We start from the raw sequence: 19,367 nt of genomic DNA, 5'->3' as shown, positions 1-19,367 counted from the left end.
ATTAATCCCCCATATAGTAATTCATCCCCCATAGTAATTCATCCCCCATATAGTAATTCATCCTCCATATAGTAATTCATTCCCCATATAGTAATTCATCCCCCATATAGTAATTCATCCCCCATAGTAATTCATCCCCCATAGTAATTCATCCCCCATATAGTAATTCATCCCCCATAGTAATTCATCCCCCATATAGTAATTCATCCCCCATTTAGTAATTCATCCCCCATATAGTAATTCATCCTCCATATAGTAATTCATCCCCCATAGTAATTCATCCCCCATATAGTAATTCATCCCCCATAGTAATTCATTCCCCATATTAATTCATCCCCCCATAGTAATTAATTCCCCATATTAATTCATCCCCCATGTTAAGTCCCCAAGTCCCCCCTGTGTCAATTCACTTACCTTTGCTCCGCGCGTTCCTCTCGCCGTATTCCCGCGCCGTTCCGGTGTAGCATGAAAATCTGTCTCCTATGAGGATCTGTCCCCCTCGACGTATCTGCGCATGTGCCATTTTCAGGCATTAGCAGCCGATCGGCGATCTCCGGCACATGCGCATATACGTCGAGGGGGACAGATCCTCATAGGAGACAGATTTTCATGCTACACCGGTCTTCAGGGCAAACTGTGAGAGGAGCCTAGCTCCGCGGGCCGGATTAAAAGATCCGCCGGGCCGTATACGGCCCGCGGGCCGTAGTTTGCCCATTGCTGTCCTAGTGCCTGCCCAGTACTGTCATAGACGACGGGTGCACCTGGGTCCTAGTGCCCTGCTGCCTGCATGTCTTGACAGACACCTACGCATGTGTAGACCCATGCGTCGCGATGGTCCCTGACACCCAGACTATCCCCTAGATCTTTACCTGCAGCCAAGCACATAGCATTTCCTATAGCCAGGTGCACACACAACTTCCACTTGTCACTCCAATGATCAGTCTAGGGATTGTAGTTTTTTGTTGTTTTTATTTTGTTTTAGAACTGGTAGGGAGGGATATAGTGGAATTCTCCAAATTGAACTATGCACAATTGAGAACAGCTTTCTCTAAGTAGATCTGTATAGCAGACTGTACAAAAAATGGAGCAAAGTCCTTCTGTAGAGATGCAAAACTTGGACAGTTGCTTTTCTGTACACCAGCCCATGTCCCCTCTAGCTTATACCCAGCAGCTAACTATGTAGGTTCTGAGGGGGTAAACAGGCTAAGTCCCAGCAACCCTGTAGAACAATCTGTACTCACATGGCCCTTTCTGTAGGTCACCTTCCTCCATGATACCAGACAGGATCTGTAGACATCCCCCTCAGTCAGCTCTCAGAAGCACCTTGAGTTTCAGCTTTCTGGCCATCGAGTCGCCCATCCAAGGCCTCCTGGCAGCATGAACTCCCTTTTCAGAGGAAGAAGAACCTGGGTTCACCGTGAACCTTCCAAGGTTGCCTGGAGTCAATCACAGCAGCAGTAGCACTGTGAGCCACACAGGATATCACCACTAAACAACTGTAGCTTTTCTGTTAAGACCACACTATACTAAACTAGACTATAAACATCCTAACAACCTACCTAGGAGGGTTCTACACTCACCCCAAGCTAAAAATAGGCCATGTCCTCATTGGCCTGGGCAGCCGCCCCTACAAAAGCGGTGTACAAAAATCAAGTGGAGCATCCCACAAACTTGGAAGGGGGGAAAAAGGAAATAACATATTAACAAGACCAATGTGGCTGATAGTACAAAAATAAATTAGCGGTAGAAAAATATAAGACATCTGCAGTACAATCCAGTGCAACTTTATTTAGTGTACCCCCACCAAAAATATAAATGATTTGTGGGGTAATAAAGAAATACAGTCTTAACTATTCGTAAGCTAGCTAATATATTTTCACAGCTCAATATCAATCAACACTGACAGTGGAGTTGCCTCAGCTGAGGCAGGTTCAAACCTTGCAGTCTTGAAAGAGAACACATATCAACAAAAAAAGACACATCCTGTTTATCAACTAACTGTGGGAACATCCTCTCCGGAGAGGCGACCCTCCCACACAAAAAAACAAACACAACCTAGATGTCTGCACTAACATTTATGAAGAAAATCCTCCATGGATTGCCCTCATAGGGTAAACTCTTTCCACATCATCTTCCACAGCCCTGAAAGAAAGAAACAGAGGCAGACAGTCCTATCTGACCTAGATATCTTAAAACTCATATACATGTTCACTTGAAGCACACAAAAAACCTTGGAGTCTCTTTTCCATCTTTAGGGTGGAAACCCAAGCCAGGCCTCAATGACATCAAAGCATACATTCACAAGAAGACTTTCCCCACACTGGAGTGTAGTATTGCCCCTAGCTGGGTAAGCAGTTCTGTCCTGAGAACTGAGCGAATATCTTCACCACTAGTCCTTGGCAACTATCTTTGCAAAGTGTCCAAAGTAAGTACAACCTCCCCCTTTGTTTTGCAAAAGAAGACATAGTTTCTGCCCCTAGAGGTCAAGCTTCCACGGAGCATAACTGAACCTTTGCAACTTGTTAAACTTGAATTAAGCAATTGCTCCTATGTCACAGCAGTTACTTAGGTGAACCAGAAATCTCAGACAATTCTGGGTGTGAAAGTGGAGCTCTGTTCATCTCCCATTTGCAGGGAGACACATAGAAAAGAGGTAACTTGAGAATGAGGGGGATTGCCCCCTTAAAGCAACAACTTAACAATAGAAAACCAGATGAGGAATCCTGAACATCTTCTTTGCACTTCTGATGATGACAGACCACTCCCTGTCCCTATGGCCTACTTTTACCACCCAAACATCATACATACAGTATATATAGAACGCCCCAGACTCCAATTTATCTTCATAGACAAGAATTGTTGCCCCATAGCTCAGGGTTAGACTGGTTTCTAAGAGGCTTTGGCACAAAGAAAAAAAACAAACAAAAAAATGAAATCCTAAAAAAAAATCTTAAAATCTACCATACAGAGACTACGGCTTCTTGCTTGGGACTTAATCACTCTTTCTCCTATAGAGTTTTTCATATTTTTGCTCCGTATCACCATTGCTGCACAGCACCAGATTTCCTTGGGGTAGCAGCCACACTCTGGTGTCTGTCAGTGCTCTGTAAGGCAGGTGGGTCAGTGCTTTACTGAGAACCCGCCATGAACCGCAGCTCCGGTATTAACACTGGCACCCACCATCTTACTGCTCTCTCCTCGTGGTATTTCCTAAGCTACACCTGGATATGGCATCATTCCTTTGCCCCTTTCCCTGGATTGTAATGGTTGTAATGGTTGTGCGCATTAGGCACATGAAAGCTGTAAGTGACATCCATCTTGTTCATGTCTCAGCCATTTTTGTCATGAGAAGAGGCATAATCCAGTGATATGACCCCGCCCTCCTCCTGCAATCCATTCATAGCCTTACCACACTTAAAAAAGTCTGTTATCTCAACTTATGGACAGCAGACATCATCACACAGGCCTTTTCCAGAGTTGTAAATAGCTAACTGAAGTCCTGTCAGGATGTTTGTTAGTTTCTGCTGACCATAAGAAAATCTACAGATTAACACTTCTCTCTGACCTATCGTAAAACTATGACAAAATTCTTCAGTTCTGTCACCCGTGGTTTGTAGGGCAATTAAAGCACTAGGAAGACATAGCTTTCCATAAAATGGGGATTGTAAAGCAGTCAGGTTTGCAATGGCCTTTTGGAGACCTCCTGCCTGCTCAGATTAACATTTCAGAACTACACACATTTCATAAAATCAGGCAGAACCAAGACACACCAATATTAAGTATATATTTTAATAGAGAATATCATACCATAGATCATACATAGATAAGATATAGTATACAGAATGTTAGATAGCAGTCAGTTAGCTCTTGAGTAACAGGCTCAGGTGAAATACTGTGTTTGGTATTCCTGGACACGAAATATAATGTTGAAAAATAATCGACCAGTTTTCAGAAAGCAACCTGTACATACCTGAGACAGTCATAAACACACTGGCCACTCCTCAGCCACTTAATTGGTCAGATTGATACCACAGAAAAAGGGAGTTACAGTACATTTTGACAAGCTCTTGTGTACCATCAACCAAGGAGCATATGTTAAGGTATTATTATTATTATTATTATTATACAGTATTTATAAAGCGCCGATAGTTCGCTCAGCGCTGTACATTACAAAGGGGGACAGAACATGTGACAGAACAATAACAATACAATGCAAAACATGAGGGGATTGAGGGCCCTGCTCTTTCGAGCTTACAATCTAGGAGGGAGGGGATGTTCGCACAGGAGGAGATAGCTGTGGGGGATGGAGTGGTAGGAAGAGTGGAGGAGGTCGGCAAGTTAGCAGGGGGTCGGGTAGGCTTCCCTGAAGAGATGGGTTTTCAGGGTGCGCCTAAAGGAGAGGAGAGTAGGTGATAATCTGATGGGTTGGGGCAGGGAGTTCCAGAGGATGGGTGACACCCTGGAGAAGTCCTGGAGGCAGGCATGGGAGGAGGAGACCAGGGAACTAGAGAGAAGGAGGTCTTGTGAGGAGCGGAGTGTGCGTGCTGGGTGGTACTTGGATATTAGGTCGGTGATGTAGTTTGGGGCAGTATGGTGGACGGCTTTGTACGTCAGTGTTAGGATTTTGAATTTGATCCGTTGCGCAATCGGAAGCCAGTGGAGGGATTGGCAGAGGGGGGTGGCGGAGATGGAGCGGTTGGAAAGGTGAATGAGTCTGGCTGCCGTATTCAGGATCGACTGAAGCGGGGATAGCCAGCGGCGAGGCAGGCCAGTAAGGAGGGAGTTGCAGTAATCGAGTTGTGATATGGTGAGGGAGTGGATGAGCTGTTTAGTAGTTTCTGGGGTCAGGAACATGCGGATTTTGCCAATGTTGCGGAGGTGGAGTCTGCACGAACTTTGTAAAGATTGGACTTGGGGCTGGAAGGATAGGTTGGAGTCCAGAATGACACCAAGTACTCTGGCCTGCGGGGTGGGTTTGATGGTGGCGTTGTTGGACATGATGGAGAAGTCAGTGGGGGGTGGTGTCCAGGCTGGGGGGAAGACCAGCAACTCGGTCTTGGAGAGGTTCAGTTTAAGGAAGTGAAGCGACATCCAGTCAGATATGTCACTCAGTAGGTGTGTGATTCGGGCAGAGACTGAGGGGGTGAGGTGGGGGGTTGATAGATTTGTGTGTCATCGGAATATAGGTGGTAGTTGAAGCCGTGAGAGTGTATGAGTTGGCCAAGGGAGGAGGTGTAGATGGAGAAGAGAAGGGGCCCGAGGACGGAGCCTTGAGGGATCCCAACAGAGAGGGGGAGTGAGGGGGAGGTGGTAGCATTATAGGTAACGTTGAAAGAGCGTTGTGACAGGTAGGAGGAGAGCCAGGAGAGAGCAGAATCTCTGAGGCCGAGGGAGTGTAGTTTTTTGAGGAGGAGGGGGTGGTTGACTGTGTCAAAGGCCGCAGAGAGGTCAAGGAGTAGGAGCACTGAATAGTGGCCATTAGCTTTGGCGGTTAGCAGGTCATTGGAGAGTTTGAGTAAGGCAGTTTCGGTGGAGTGTAGAGGACAGAAGCCGGACTGTAGGGGGTCGAGGAGGTTGTTGTCGTTGAGGTGAGAGCTTAGGCGGGTGTAGACTAGGCGCTCGAGGAGTTTGGGTGTAAATGGGAGCAGGGAGATGGGTCTGAGGTTGTTCGAGTCATTGGGGTCCAGGGAGGGCTTTTTAAGTATGGGGGTGATGTGTGCATGTTTCAGAGGGTAGGGGAAAGTGCCGGAGGAGAGGGAGAGATTAAAGATGTGGGTGAGGGAGCGTAGGATGGAGGGGGAGGGAGGTCGTAGGAGTTGTGAGGGGATAGGGTCGAGGGGGCAGGTGGTGAGGCGGGCATCAGAGAGGATCTTGGAGACTTCCTCGATGGTAGTAAGGTCAAAGGTGTGAAGTGTTGGGGGGGCTTCAGTATGAGGAACGAAGGGTGGGGTATGAGATATGATATGAGAGCCAATAACACCTTGCTCACCCTTGACTGAACACAACTAAAACCAAGGACTTTGCAAGTATTTAATTTTTTCTTCACCTCTTGTCTTGCAGTTGCTTGTTCTCTTTGTTACTTTGTAATATCTTTGTTTTTGCAAATATTTTATTTGCACCATTTTTACCTATTCATGATTAAACCCTATTTTGAAAAGTGTTGAAAATGGCTCTAAATGCACTAATGCAAACTAAAAGAATCCCTTTCTCTTGTAGAGTGCTACAGTAGTATAAATCCTCTGAACATACCTGTCTGTGGTGACAGTGTGTGCACAGATGTTTATTTTTCATATTTGTTCTTGCTCATATCATGAAAGGTTGATAGGCCCAAAGCTATCTGCCGGCAGTTTGGAGTTTAAAGGGTAATGGCTTAGGTAACTTAACCCAGTGACAATCACTCTTAGGCTGCTGGCACCTAGATTGTGGTCCCGGGAGCTGGAAAATCTTTGTGTGAGGTGCAGTTAACAGTGGCATTGTTACGTGAGTGACAGTGCACTGTGAGATTGGCCAGTCCTTTGTCACGAGTTGGTGAAAAGGATAGGGGTCTGACATCTGCATTCATCACACTGAGCACGTGCTCTGCCCGCTCCTCCCAGTTAGCTGACTCACTAGCAAGCATTACTTCTGTTGGTCAGAATTCTTGAGCTCTCCTTTTCCCACGCTCTTTCACCTTCACACTCCACTCCAGCAGTGAGAGTCCGTGCTGATTTGCTTCCATTGCAAGACCATGCTGCAATATGTTGAGTGACACATCCCGGTGGTACCTCCCTCTGCCCTCCCAAAGAAGTTTTTGGTGCTTGCTTCACTACGTCCAGGGTTAACTCTCACTGCTTCCTGTTAATTCAACATCGCCATGCTGGTCTGACATGTTGACTCATAGACAGTCAGAGCTAATATGTAACTGAGAGTAACTGTCATGTACCTGGTGAAGACTGGAATGTTATGGAGTGCCAGAGTAGCTGGCTGGTGGTGTCCACTCTCTAGGTGGGTAGAGTTGGTAGTTGCAGTCCTCGATATGGGATGCAGCAACAGCTTGGCACCAGAGCAACAGCTTGGCACCAGAGCAAAAGATGAAGCAGGACCAGGAGACCGGCAGCATACAGCAGTCATCAATGACCAGGCAGCGAGAGACCGAATGGGCAAGGCAGAGCAAGTTCAGTAGGCAGGCCAAGGTCAGTAATAGCTGGGCAAAGCAGTACAGAATCAGTAGGCAAAGGCAAGTCCAACTATTAGTAAACAAAACAGTTCTCCACCCTGTCAGTTCCTGCACACTGCTTTGCATGGCTGTGCATAGCACAGCTATGCAAAGCAGTGTGCTTACAGTGAAGCACAAACACAGAACATCAAGTAAAATGGCACACAGCACACAGTTAACCCTTTGATCATCCCACATGTTAACCCCTTCATGCCCAGTGCCATTAGTACAGTGTCAGTGTTTTTTGTTAGCACTGATCACTGTATTGGTTTCACTGGGGATGTCAGTGACACCAAGTCAGTTCCCCCCAGTGTCAGAATGCCCACCACAGTCCCGCTATAAGTCGATGATTGCCGCCATTATTAGTAAAAATGTAAAACTTTTTTTAAAAAGCCCAGTATATATACCACCATTTGTAAACGCTATAACTTTCACGCAAACCAATTAATGTACACATATTGGTTTTTTTTTAGCAAAGACATATAGCAGAATACATTTTGGCCAAAATTTATGATGAAATTTTTTAAATTTGAAAATTGATTGGACATGTTTAATAGCAAAAAGTCAAAAGTATTGTTTTTTTTTTATAGTGCAAAAAATAAAAAATACAGAGGCAATCAAATACCACCGAAAGAAAGCTCTATTAGTGGGGAAAGAAGGATGTAAAATTCATTTGGGTGCAGTGTTGCACGACCGCGCAATTGTCAGTTAAAGTAATGTAGCACCGTATCACAAAAAATTGCCTGGTCAGGAAAGGGGGTAAATCCTCTGGAGGGCAAGTGGTTAAATATTACCTTTATATCTGTTAAAATAAAGACGGGGCATTGGCTCTGTTTCCATTTATATTTTAATTTACAATCACTAATGTTTTTGTATAACTGGACATTATAATGCCTAGTATTGAAAAAAAGGCCTCTGGCAGTACACAATTGCAGTAACAGAGATCTGTGGAAAAAGAAAAGGTTATTGCTGTTCTTACCCATGAATCTGGATCAATAAGATCAGTATGTTATGACCCTGAGTTTCTATTCTGCAGATAACAGAAGTCTGGTTCACCCAGCTTGCCCTTTCTCCTTCTGTGACTTGCCAGGCATTTTTGATCTCTCAGGTTTTTTTCATCTCTCATAGCTGGAGGAAAGATAACTATCAAGGAGTGAAAGATAATGTATACAATGTTCGAGCTGCAATTATTTCCACAATCAAATCAAAAGATGTTATGTGCTGAAAGACAAAGTTCATCAGGTCACAAATATATCTACTAAAAATCTAGGATGGCCCACTTAACAAAGATATTACGGCAAAATATGGGGCTTTTTCTTGTGTAAAATTTTACAAAATAGCATTTCCCAGAAGTCACATCTCTATTTAGAGAATTTAATTTGTATATTTTTAGACATGTTGCCTGAGGTTCCCCTATTTGTGCTGAATACTTTCTTCTCTAAAATTTCACATGCTGACCCAAATTAGCTCAGTGTTGATCCATTATGGTGAAAATGGTAATCCCATGTATGAAAGTGCAACTTTCCTGACCTAGACACAGAACAGGGCTATTCATATTATAGACACATGAACAAAGTGCCTTACAACCCTTTCATTATAGCAGTTTAGGATGTAGTTTCAATACAGGAAGATCTTATTAAAATAGGGGGTTGGGCAAATACAGTCATGGCCAAAAATATTGGCACCCCTGTATTTTGAAGAGTATTTATGGCATTTAATTGTATAACGTTACATTTTTAAGTATTGGACCTCATCTGTCATGTAGCGTTATGACCAAAAATATTGGCACCCCTGCATTTCTGTCAGATAATGCACCACTTCACCCATAAAATTGTTGTAATTACAAATGTTTAGGCATTCTCATGTTTATTTTTTATTCCTGTTTGTATTGATATGACACAAAAAAGTGGAGAAACAGAAAGCCAAACCTGACACGTTCCACGCAAAACTCCAAAAATGGACTGGGCAAAATTATTGGCACCTTCTCAAAATTGTAAGAAATAATTGAACTCTAAGTTTGTGATGCTCCTGTTAGTTATAGTTAAACTCACCTGTATCAATTAACAGGTGCCGACAATATAGAAATCACGCTGGCAACCAGTAAAAAATTGACTCAACTTTTCTGTTGTGTGTCTATGTGTGCCACATGGAGCATGGAGAAGAGAAAGAGCAGCAAAGAATTGTCTGAGAATTTGAGACAATTGGCAATCTGAATGTTACAAGTCCATCTCCAGAGATCTTAATGTTCCTGTGTCCACTATGCACAACATTGTCAAGAAGTTTACAGCCCATGGCACTGTAGCTAATCCCCTTCGACGTGGACAAAAGAGAAAAATTTCTCAAAGTTTGCAACGAAGGATTGTTTGGTGGATAAAGAACCTTGATCAACTTCCAGACAAATCAAGCTGACATTCAGGCACAGGGTACAACTGTGTCAGTTCGCACTATACATCGCAATTTGAATGAAAGAGGATGCTATGGTAGGAAACACAGGAAGACCCCACTGCTGACACAGAAACATAAAAAGCCAGATTGGAGTTTGCCAAAATTTACCTGAGGAAGCCAAAATCCTTTTGAGAGAACGTGATGTGGACATACGAAACAAAATCACAGCTTTTTGGTAAAGCCCATCATTCTACTATTTTCAGAAAAAGAAATGAGGCCTTTAAAGAAATAAGTGTGGCAATAATTTTGTCCAGTACATTTTGGAGGTTTTGCTTGAAATGTGTCAGATTTGGCTTTTTGTTTCTCCATTTTTTGTGTCATGCCATTAAAAACAAAAGAAATAAACACGAGAATGCCTAAACATTTGTAATTGCAACAATTTTCTGGGTGAAGTGGTGCATTATCTGACAAAAATGCAGGGATGCCAATAATTTTGCCCATGACTCTACATGACAGGTGAGGTCCAATATTGAAAAAGTTATGAACTTAAATGTCATAAATACTCTTCAAAATACACATTACATTACATTAGAAGTGGTTATCCTTAGAGAAGCAGTGATGAAAAAGGATATGGGGGTGCTTGTAGATCACAGACTTAGCAATGGCATGCAATGCTAAGCTGTAGTTAACAAAATGCAATCATGCAATAAAAAGGGTATACATTCCAGAGATAAATCAATAATTGTACCCTTTTATATAAAACACCGGTTCAGCCTCATCTTGAATATGCAATTCAGTTTTGGTCACCAGTCCTTGTTGAATAAGAAAGAGTTCAGTGAAGGGCAACAAAATTTAAAAGGGGGTTGGAGGATCTCAGCTATAAGGGTCAATTACATAGATTACAGTTATTTACAGAGGTGATTAAAGAGGAAATAAAAATTGTATCCGAGCACCACAAACTGAAATACTATTTAATTAATTTTTATTTTCAAAGCAAACTTGCCTATCCATGTATCCATGCTTTATTTTGCTGAGAAACCACTTTAAAAAAACACCAATCTTGTATTTCTAGCAATGGCCATCTTGAGTAAGGGCAAATGATTCATGTAGCATTTACTGCCTGGAACCCATCTGTCCTTAGCCCAGGCATAGAGGCAGGAGGGCATGCTTAGGTGAGAAAGTCCCTCATCTCCTCTTCCAGATGAAAAACAAATGCTAAGGAAGACTCCTGGGATGTATGACATCATTTTGGCCTAAGCCAGAAACCAGGAAGCAACTGAAAGTTAAAAGCAATTAAATGCAGTATACATTGCTATCTATTTACTAAAGCTAGCAACATAATGATTAAAAATAGCTAATGCTGACTGAGTGAGTTTAGCTCTGATTTAAAAAGGGATGTGATTACTTTGTACAAATATATCAAAGATGACTCCAGTAACTGTAATAAACTGTTTACTATAAGTTCCCTGAAGAGGACACACAACCATGATTTGAGGTTAGAAGCAAGGAGGGTTCTGAAAATGTTAAAGCAGTAAAGATGTGGAAATTTCTTCCCTGTGAAGTGGTACAAGCTGAGAGTGTCAACGACTTCAAAAAACTTTAAATCTCTTCCTCAAGAAGCAGAATATAGACGACTATGGAAATTGTTAGAGAACAAAAATCACACACACATACTATACATGCATTTAGGTTGAACTGGATGGATCTGTATGTTTTTTCAACCTTATAATCCACGTAACTATGTAACCATGTAGTGCCACTCAACAGCTGTGCTACAGCAACCCAATAGATGCTGTAGTAGAGACATTGTCCCACATGGACATTTGCCATATCATACTGTAAATGTCAGCAGTAATTATAATGCAACTCTTCCACAAGATTAACAAACAATATGAAAACAAATTGTGCAAAACTAATAAAAATCCAAGTTACTCTACCTTGTCTTGTGAAGTCCAAGTATAACACCCATGTACTTCAACACCATGCAGTAGTGATCTTCAAGTGCAAGTCTATCACTGACAATTAGTAGGTTAGCTAGAGTAAAAAAAAGTCACATACAGAGGTATATTGCATGTATTAAAGTGATTGTAAAGTCTTAAGTTTTATTTTTTTAAAATAACAAACAGGGTTTTTTTTAAAATAACAAGCCTTACCTACTTCCTGTCAGTGTGACCTACAGGAAGAAAGCTGAAGTACAGACAGATTTTACCTCTGAAAGATTGTGATGGGAAAGTAGAAAAAAATGGCTTCAAGACCTAAGTAACGAGTAGGGCATAGGCAGACTGAATAAAGGGAAGACCTGCCCCAGTAAATATGGCTACATATAAGACCTGCCCCCAGTAAACATGGCTGCAAAGAAACATTGCAGTGACTCTCAGTGGACAACCCTACTCACCCCACTCTGGTGAGTCTTCAGTGCTAGGCTGATGCTGAAATTTGTGAGACCACTGTGTTTAATTGCTATATCTGGGTGTTCAGCGTGACACCATAATAGCAGCAAAGTCTAGCTGAGTAAAGACACTGAACCCAAAATGGCCACTACAGTGATTTTAAGTTGCAGATAAGGCAGGGTCTATGCAGTGAAATACTAAAGTTTGGGAAGACACTGCCCACCATTGTCTGTTAAATAATTTATCACCAGAACATCATAATCGAAGATAAGTCATTTTATTTGTTGTCTGTAAAAAACGACATTTTAGAGCCACTGAAAACCTCTTCTTCAAGCAGTAGTGACTAAAACAGGTAACAGACACATACTATTTAAAATAGACAAGATTAGCTATAGTTGTGATGAAAAGTTTAATACCCTTGGAGAATTAGTATGTTCCATTTTTAAAGAAAACATGAGTGAGAAGGTGAAGCACATTTCTTTTATTTTTTATGGGATTCATATTCAACTGTAGGCCCTAACAGAATTACACATTCATAAAACAAAACATGGCAACAAGTAAATTAAATGATCCCCTGTTCAAAAGTCTGCCTACCCTTAGTTCTTAATACTGTGTATTGCCCCCTTTAGCATCAATGACAGCGTGCAATCTTTTGTAATAGTTATCTATGAGGCCCCGAATTCTTGCAGGTGGTATAGCTGCCCATTTGTCTAGGTCATGCAAAGTCTTTGGTCATCTTGCATGAACCACACGTTTGAGATCTCCCCAGAGTGGCTCGATGATATTAAGGTAAGGAAACTATGATGGCCACTCCAGAACCTTCACCTTTTTCTGCTGTAACCACTGGTGGGTCAACTTGGCCTTGTACTTAAGGTCATTCACACGCTGAAAAGTCCAAGAGTTTCCCATGCACAGCCTTTGTCCAGAAAAATGAAAATTGTCTTCCAGTATTTTTTGATAACATTCTGCATTCATCTTGCCTTCAATTTTCACAAGATTCCCCAAGCCTTTAGAGTTCACTCCCCCCCCCAAACACATCAGTGAACCACCACCATGCTTCACAGTGGGGATGATTCTTGTTGCTGTTGACTCTCCAAACATAGTGCTTATGGTTGTGACCATAAAGCTCTATTTTAGTCTTGTCACTCCAGATTACAGTGTACAAGAAGCTGTGAGGCGTGTCAAAGTGTTGTCAGGCATATTGCAACAAGGCTTTTGTGGCATTGCTGCAGTAAAGGCTTCTATCTGGCAACTCGACCATGCAGCTCATTTTTGTTCAAGTATTGTTGAATTGTGCTCCCTGAAATAATCACACCTTTTTCCAGAGCAGCCTGTAGTTCTCCTGAGGTTACCTGTGGGGTTTTCCTTGTATCACAAACCATTCTTCTGCCAATTGTGGCTGCAATCTTTCTTGGTCTACCGGACCTTGGCTTGGTATCAAGAAATCTCTGAATTTTCCACTTCTTAATGAGTTATTGAACAATACTGAATGGCATATTCAATGCTTTGGATATCTTTTTATATGCCTTTCCATCTTTATAAAGTTCAATTATCTTGTTATGCAGGTCTTTTGACAGTTCTTTTTGCTCCCTATGGCTCAATATCTAGCCTGCTCAGTGCACCCACGTGAGAGCTAACAAACAGAGACACTATACACAGACATTAATTGTAATGTCAAAAGCCACAGATGTGGGAAATTTAACCTTTAATTGCCATTTTAATCTGTGTGTGTGTCATCTTGCATGGCTGTACCAAGGCCAAACATTCCAGGGTATATAATCTTTTGCAACTTTTCTTTGTCTGCCTGACCTTGACCTGGTATCAAGAGATCACTAAATTGTCCACTTCTTAATAAGTGATTGAACAGTACTGACTGGCATATTTAAGGCTTTGGATATTTGTTATATTTATTTATTACAGGTACATATATAGAACTGTCAATTTATGCAGTGCTTTACATATATATTGTACATTCACATCAGTCCCTAACCCTCAAGGAGCTTACAACCTAAGGTCCCTAACTCACATTCGATAGAGAGAAAACAGGTGGCGCACACACCTAGTGCATTATCCAAGGTTTATTGTAAGGAGTGAAAGAATAATAAAAACATACTCACAGATGAAGCATGTATCTAAAAAGCATAGAAAAATGACAATGGCCACAATGGCAGGCAAGGTGTCCTCATTGTCAGTGTGGTCAAATGGCTGACGCGTTTCAGGGACAAATCCCTTTCCTCAGAGCTGATAACCAGCCTCTGATGCAGATGTGTGATGAATGGAAAGTAGGAGCCTTGCTGTTGATGGCTCTTTTTTGCTCCAAGCCTGTTAAGTGCATCCACGTGAGAGCTAACAAACTCATTGACTATTTATACATAGATACTAATTGCAATTTAAAAAGCCACAGATGTGGGAAATTAACCTTTGTCATTTTAACCTGTGTGTGTCACCTTGTGTGTCTGTACCAAGGCCAAACATTCCAGGGTACGTAAATGTTTGGCCAGGGGCTATTTTCAATATCAATTCCAACATTTCAGGATTTCTGCTAGGGTATGCAATTTTTTTTGCACAACTGTAATTAGAGTCCCCCAGCTATAGAAACACACACAGACAGCCCACAACAAATACTATAAATTAAAAATAATCAATACATAGCAAACAAGTGCTAATTACACAAATGAAAAAGAAGAGAATCCCAAACATGTTCACCCCAAAACTTCCAACCCTTATTTTATGAGTTTCTCTGCTGCTATTTTTCCTTATGCTTACATTTTTTATTTATTTTGGTGATTGTTTATTCGTTGGGGTCTCTTTACCTTGTCCTGCCCCACTTATCTTCTGTGATGGGATGTGTTGGAGTGCCTCAGCACATTGCTTTTACATTTGGATGCCTGACATTTCATTGTTTATCTGTTTCCCCAATCTGACTTTTCCTTTTCTGTAGACTGGTATAGCTCATTTGTTTGGAACATGCTCGGTGCAGTCCATGGGTGTGTTCTGAAATGCAATTTGGGTTTATTTCCTGGTTTTGATGATACATGTAGATTTTGTCCCTGTTTCTTTATTGAGCTGCATGTTTGATAGACAAGTTTCCAGAGTCATGTGGTAGATTTGTTTTTGCATGCCCAGTTATCTTATACAGTGGCTATTGGAGGTTTTGGGTCATCTGATTGTTGCTATGTGTAACATCACCTTAGCACCCGCTGATTATATGGTATGTTGCTGTATGGAGGGCACTGGATTTGTATTCATTGTCTAGTCTGATGCTTCCAGTTGTTTGACAAAAAATAAGCTTCGGCTCCAGTAGAGCGGGAGAAAAACATCATACCTCCTCCAGAACAGTTTATACTGCAAGCATAGGATTGTAGGCCAAAATTACATTCCTGTCATGTAAAGAGGTTTATAGAATATTAGAAAACATTGTAAGCTCTGAAAGAGCTCCCCTCTATCCCTCTGAAGTTCATATACACATGCACTCTTTTTTTTAATGGCGTTATTTCTGATAATGGCTCCTTTTTTACAGGTGAACTCTGGGGTATCACGTGTACATTTTTTTGTACATTGTTAACACATTTATTAGACTTTTTCCTCAGACAGGAATTTCTTAAGAATGTTCACTGTTTCTTAGAAAAGACCAACTGCTATCAGATATTTACAAAGCCGTGAACAATGTTGGTGGGAAATTTCATCTTTGAAAAATTAATCCTATGTTTTGCAAACACATATTTTTATCAGTACTGATGTTAAGCAAATATACTACGATACTATAGGATGTCAAATACAAACATTTTGGCTAATTATTTTTTTTCCCACAGATCCTTGGTACAGACGATAACTGGTTTAAGGCAGAACTTAGGGGCAATGAAGGATATGTTCCTAAGAATTATGTGGAAATGCATGTTCCAAGGTCAGTAATCACCACAATGTATTCCCAAAAATTCACCTAGACATATACATCAGTAATCAACATTTGAATACCAGAGAAGTATAGTGTAAACTATTTTTGGATCTAAAAAATGATTATGAGCTTATTTTTTTAATGGATAAAAGTAATTTTGCAGTTTGGATAATCATCAAAAAGCAACTGCGAGACCGAAAAAAAAAATGACCCCCACTTTGCATCACTAATGGGCAATGTGCTTAAACACTGATCATGTTAATGATTTCCTGAAGCAGGCATTTTCGCGTTCACTATATACAATGTGAAAAGTGTCGAAGATCACCACATGATAATTTTGTTGAAAATAGTGTTATTCACACACTACAATGTACAGAAAGCTCTGGTATTTGCATGGTTTGGTCATCTTCTTTTCCAATAATTTTAATTGGTGAATTGCAAAATAACAATAAAAAAGAAGAAATACTGCATTTCTGGTCATCTTCTAATCATAAGAAAGATCCTTTCTAGCAAGGAAGTCCTTTCTACTAATCATCCCATATGGTCTTACTTAAAGTGGTAGTAAACATTCGCTATGCAAAAAAAAAAATTCTCCCTGCAAGGTAATATCATAAATTATGAGAGACTTGCCTTAAAAAGAAGCCCTCCAGGGGCGTGCTGTCACTGCTGACACGGCTTCCATCTACACCCAGTCTTCCTTCTGGGTTTGCAGGCTCCAGCCATGTGAATGGCTGAGTCGCGATGATGTTAGTCCTGCACATGCGAGAGGGAGTAATGGGCATGGCACAGATATCTGAAGGGATGCCTTGAATATGTCGTCCCTTTAGAGCGAATGCGCTGGTGACGTCACCACATGTTGCTCACCGGAATATCTGTTAAATGATGCACCTTTTAGGAGTTATTCTTTTTACCTACAGGTAAGCTTTACCTGTAGGTAAAGCTAGCATAAAAGCATTTACTACTGCTTTAAGGTGGCTATACAAAAAGTTTGCTAAATTCAATATTTAACCCATTTCCCCTATATACAGTGGGGATCGAAAGTTTGGGCACCCCAGCTAAAAATTTGTATTAATGTGCATAAAGAAGCCAAGGAAAGATGGAAAAATCTCCAAAAGGCATCAAATTACAGATTAGACATTCTTATAATATGTCAACAAAAGTTAGATTTTATTTCCATCATTTACACTTTCAAAATAACAGAAAACAAAAAAAATGGCGCCTGCAAAAGTTTGGGCACCCTGCAGAATTTATAGCATGCACTGCCCCCTTTCCCAAGCTGAGACCTGCCAGTGTCATGGATTGTTCTCAATCATCGTCTGGGAAGACCAGGTGATGTCAATCTCAAAGGTTTTAAATGCCCAGACTCATCTGACCTTGCCCCAACAATCAGCACCATGGGTTCTTCTAAACAGTTGTCTAGAAAACTGAAACTGAAAATAGTTGACGCTCACAAAGCTGGAGAAGGCTATAAGAAGATAGCAAAGCGTTTTCAGATGTCAATATCCTCTGTTTGGAATGTAATTAAGAAATGGCAGTCATCAGGAACAGTGGAAGTTAAAGCAAGATCTGGAAGACCAAGAAAAATATCAGACAGAACAGCTCGCAGGATTGTGAGAAAAACAATTCAAAACCCACGTTTGACTGCATGATCCCTCCAGAAAGATCTGGAAGACACTGGAGTTGTGGTACACTATTCCACTATAAAGAGATACTTGTACAAATATGGTCTTCGTGGAAGAGTCATCGGAAGAAAACCTCTTCTACGTCCTCACCACAAAAATCATCGTTTGAACTTTGCAAATGAACATATAGACAAGCCTGATGCATTTTGGAAACAAGTTCTGTGGACCGATGAGGTTAAAATTGAACTTTTTGGCCGGAATGAGCAAAGGTACGTTTGGAGAAGAAGGGGCACAGAATTTAATGAAAAGAACCTCTGTCCAACTGTTAAGCATGGGGTTGGATCAATCATGCTTTGGGGTTGTGTTGCAGCCAGTGGCACAGGGAACATCTCACGAGTAGAAGGAAAAATGGATTCAATAAAATTTCAGCAGATTTTGGATGGTAACTTGATGCCATCTGTGAAAAAGCTGAAGTTAAAGAGAGGATGGCTTCTACAAATGGATAATGATCCTAAACACACCTCGAAATCCACGGGGGATTACATCAAGAGGCGTAAACTGAAGGTTTTGCCATGGCCTTCACAATCTCCTGACCTCAACATAATTGAAAATCTATGGATAGACCTTAAAAGAGCAGTGCGTGACAGACAGCCCAGAAATCTCAAAGAACTGGAAGACTTTTGTAAGGAAGAATGGGCAAAGATACCTCAAACAAGAATTGAAAGACTCTTGGCTGGCTACAAAAAGCGTTTACAAGCTGTGATACTTGCCAAAGGGGGCAGTACAAGATATTAACTCTGCAGGGGGCCCAAACTTTTGCAGATGCCATTTTTTTGTTTTCTGTTATTTTGAAAGTGTAAATGATGGAAATAAAATCTAACTTTTGTTGACATATTATAAGAATGTCTAATCTGTAATTTGATAATTTCCTTGGCTTCTTTATGCACATTAATACAAATTCTTAGCTGGGGTGCCCAAACTTTCCATCCCCACTGTATAATTTATTTTTAATACACATATTCTTTATTTGGATTCAACCCTTGAGCAGGTGTGATAGTAGAAATACAATGGTAACTTTACATTATTATTATTTTTTCTAATACAGGATTTATATAGGTTCAGCAATTTGCATAGCACTTTAAAAATAAAGGGAGAGAATGCAGTTATAATACAATATGATCCATGAAGGTTAGGCCTCATTTACATGGTGTCTTGGAAATTCACTCTAACGAATTTCTCCTTACCGTGAGTACTCGCAGTTGGATGCGCAGAAATCCCCCATAAAGCTGTGCGAATCTCGCTTACCACGACTGCAGCTTAGCCCCAAGATTCCTGCCCCTCCAACTGCTTTAGCTCTGTTGAGATGTGGGGAATTGGAGCTCCTTTACCCAAGAATGATCACACGACACTCTCAGGTTGCTGTTCGAATGCACAAAGAGGCAGGTCCAACTCCAGCCTCCGATTTTTATTTACAAGCAGACACACGCCCCCCCACATGAATAAAGTCAATCCCCTCCCACAGAACAATGCATGGGGAGTGCCTATACACAGGATGTACATTCCGATTAGAGCATAGCCTTTCCTATTATCTATTACTGGTCTTCCGCCATGAGCCCTCTGAGGTCAGCAGACTTCCTCCCCTTCCCCCCATGAGCCATCTATGGAGAACATACTTCCTGTCCTACTAGCTCCTATTGGTATAAAAATTCTTTGTACAAGCATTCCCTAGGAACATCAGTCTGTACCTGGATGGGCCTGATACGATCTTTATTAAAACACATCCATCCAGATACAGTTTCAGGTTGGTAATGGGTTGTAAGATATACATAAGCCTACACGCGGAGTTCACACCGCTTGGCGCCTTGCGGTACGAAGTCCAT

At 41.3% G+C, this 19,367-nt stretch overlaps 1 protein-coding gene across 3 annotated transcripts in view; it reads left to right on the top strand.

The window, feature by feature from the left end:
- LOC149441553 (GRB2-related adapter protein 2-like) overlaps positions 1-19,367 on the top strand; it is a 611,356-nt gene that overhangs the window by 327,852 nt on the left and 264,137 nt on the right. For all 3 annotated transcript variants that reach the window (XM_089657207.1, XM_089657205.1, XM_089657206.1), the window contains one exon: positions 15,783-15,874. In XM_089657207.1, coding sequence (XP_089513333.1) covers positions 15,783-15,874 — 92 coding nt within the window. The remainder of the gene's footprint in view (positions 1-15,782; positions 15,875-19,367) is intronic.

This window comes from Staurois parvus, unplaced genomic scaffold (genome assembly GCF_062004578.1).
Source record: "Staurois parvus isolate SC_StPar_1 unplaced genomic scaffold, SC_StPar_1.0 ptg000977l, whole genome shotgun sequence".
Lineage (NCBI taxonomy): Eukaryota > Metazoa > Chordata > Amphibia > Anura > Ranidae > Staurois > Staurois parvus.
This window is presented reverse-complemented; position numbering and strand designations above follow the sequence as displayed.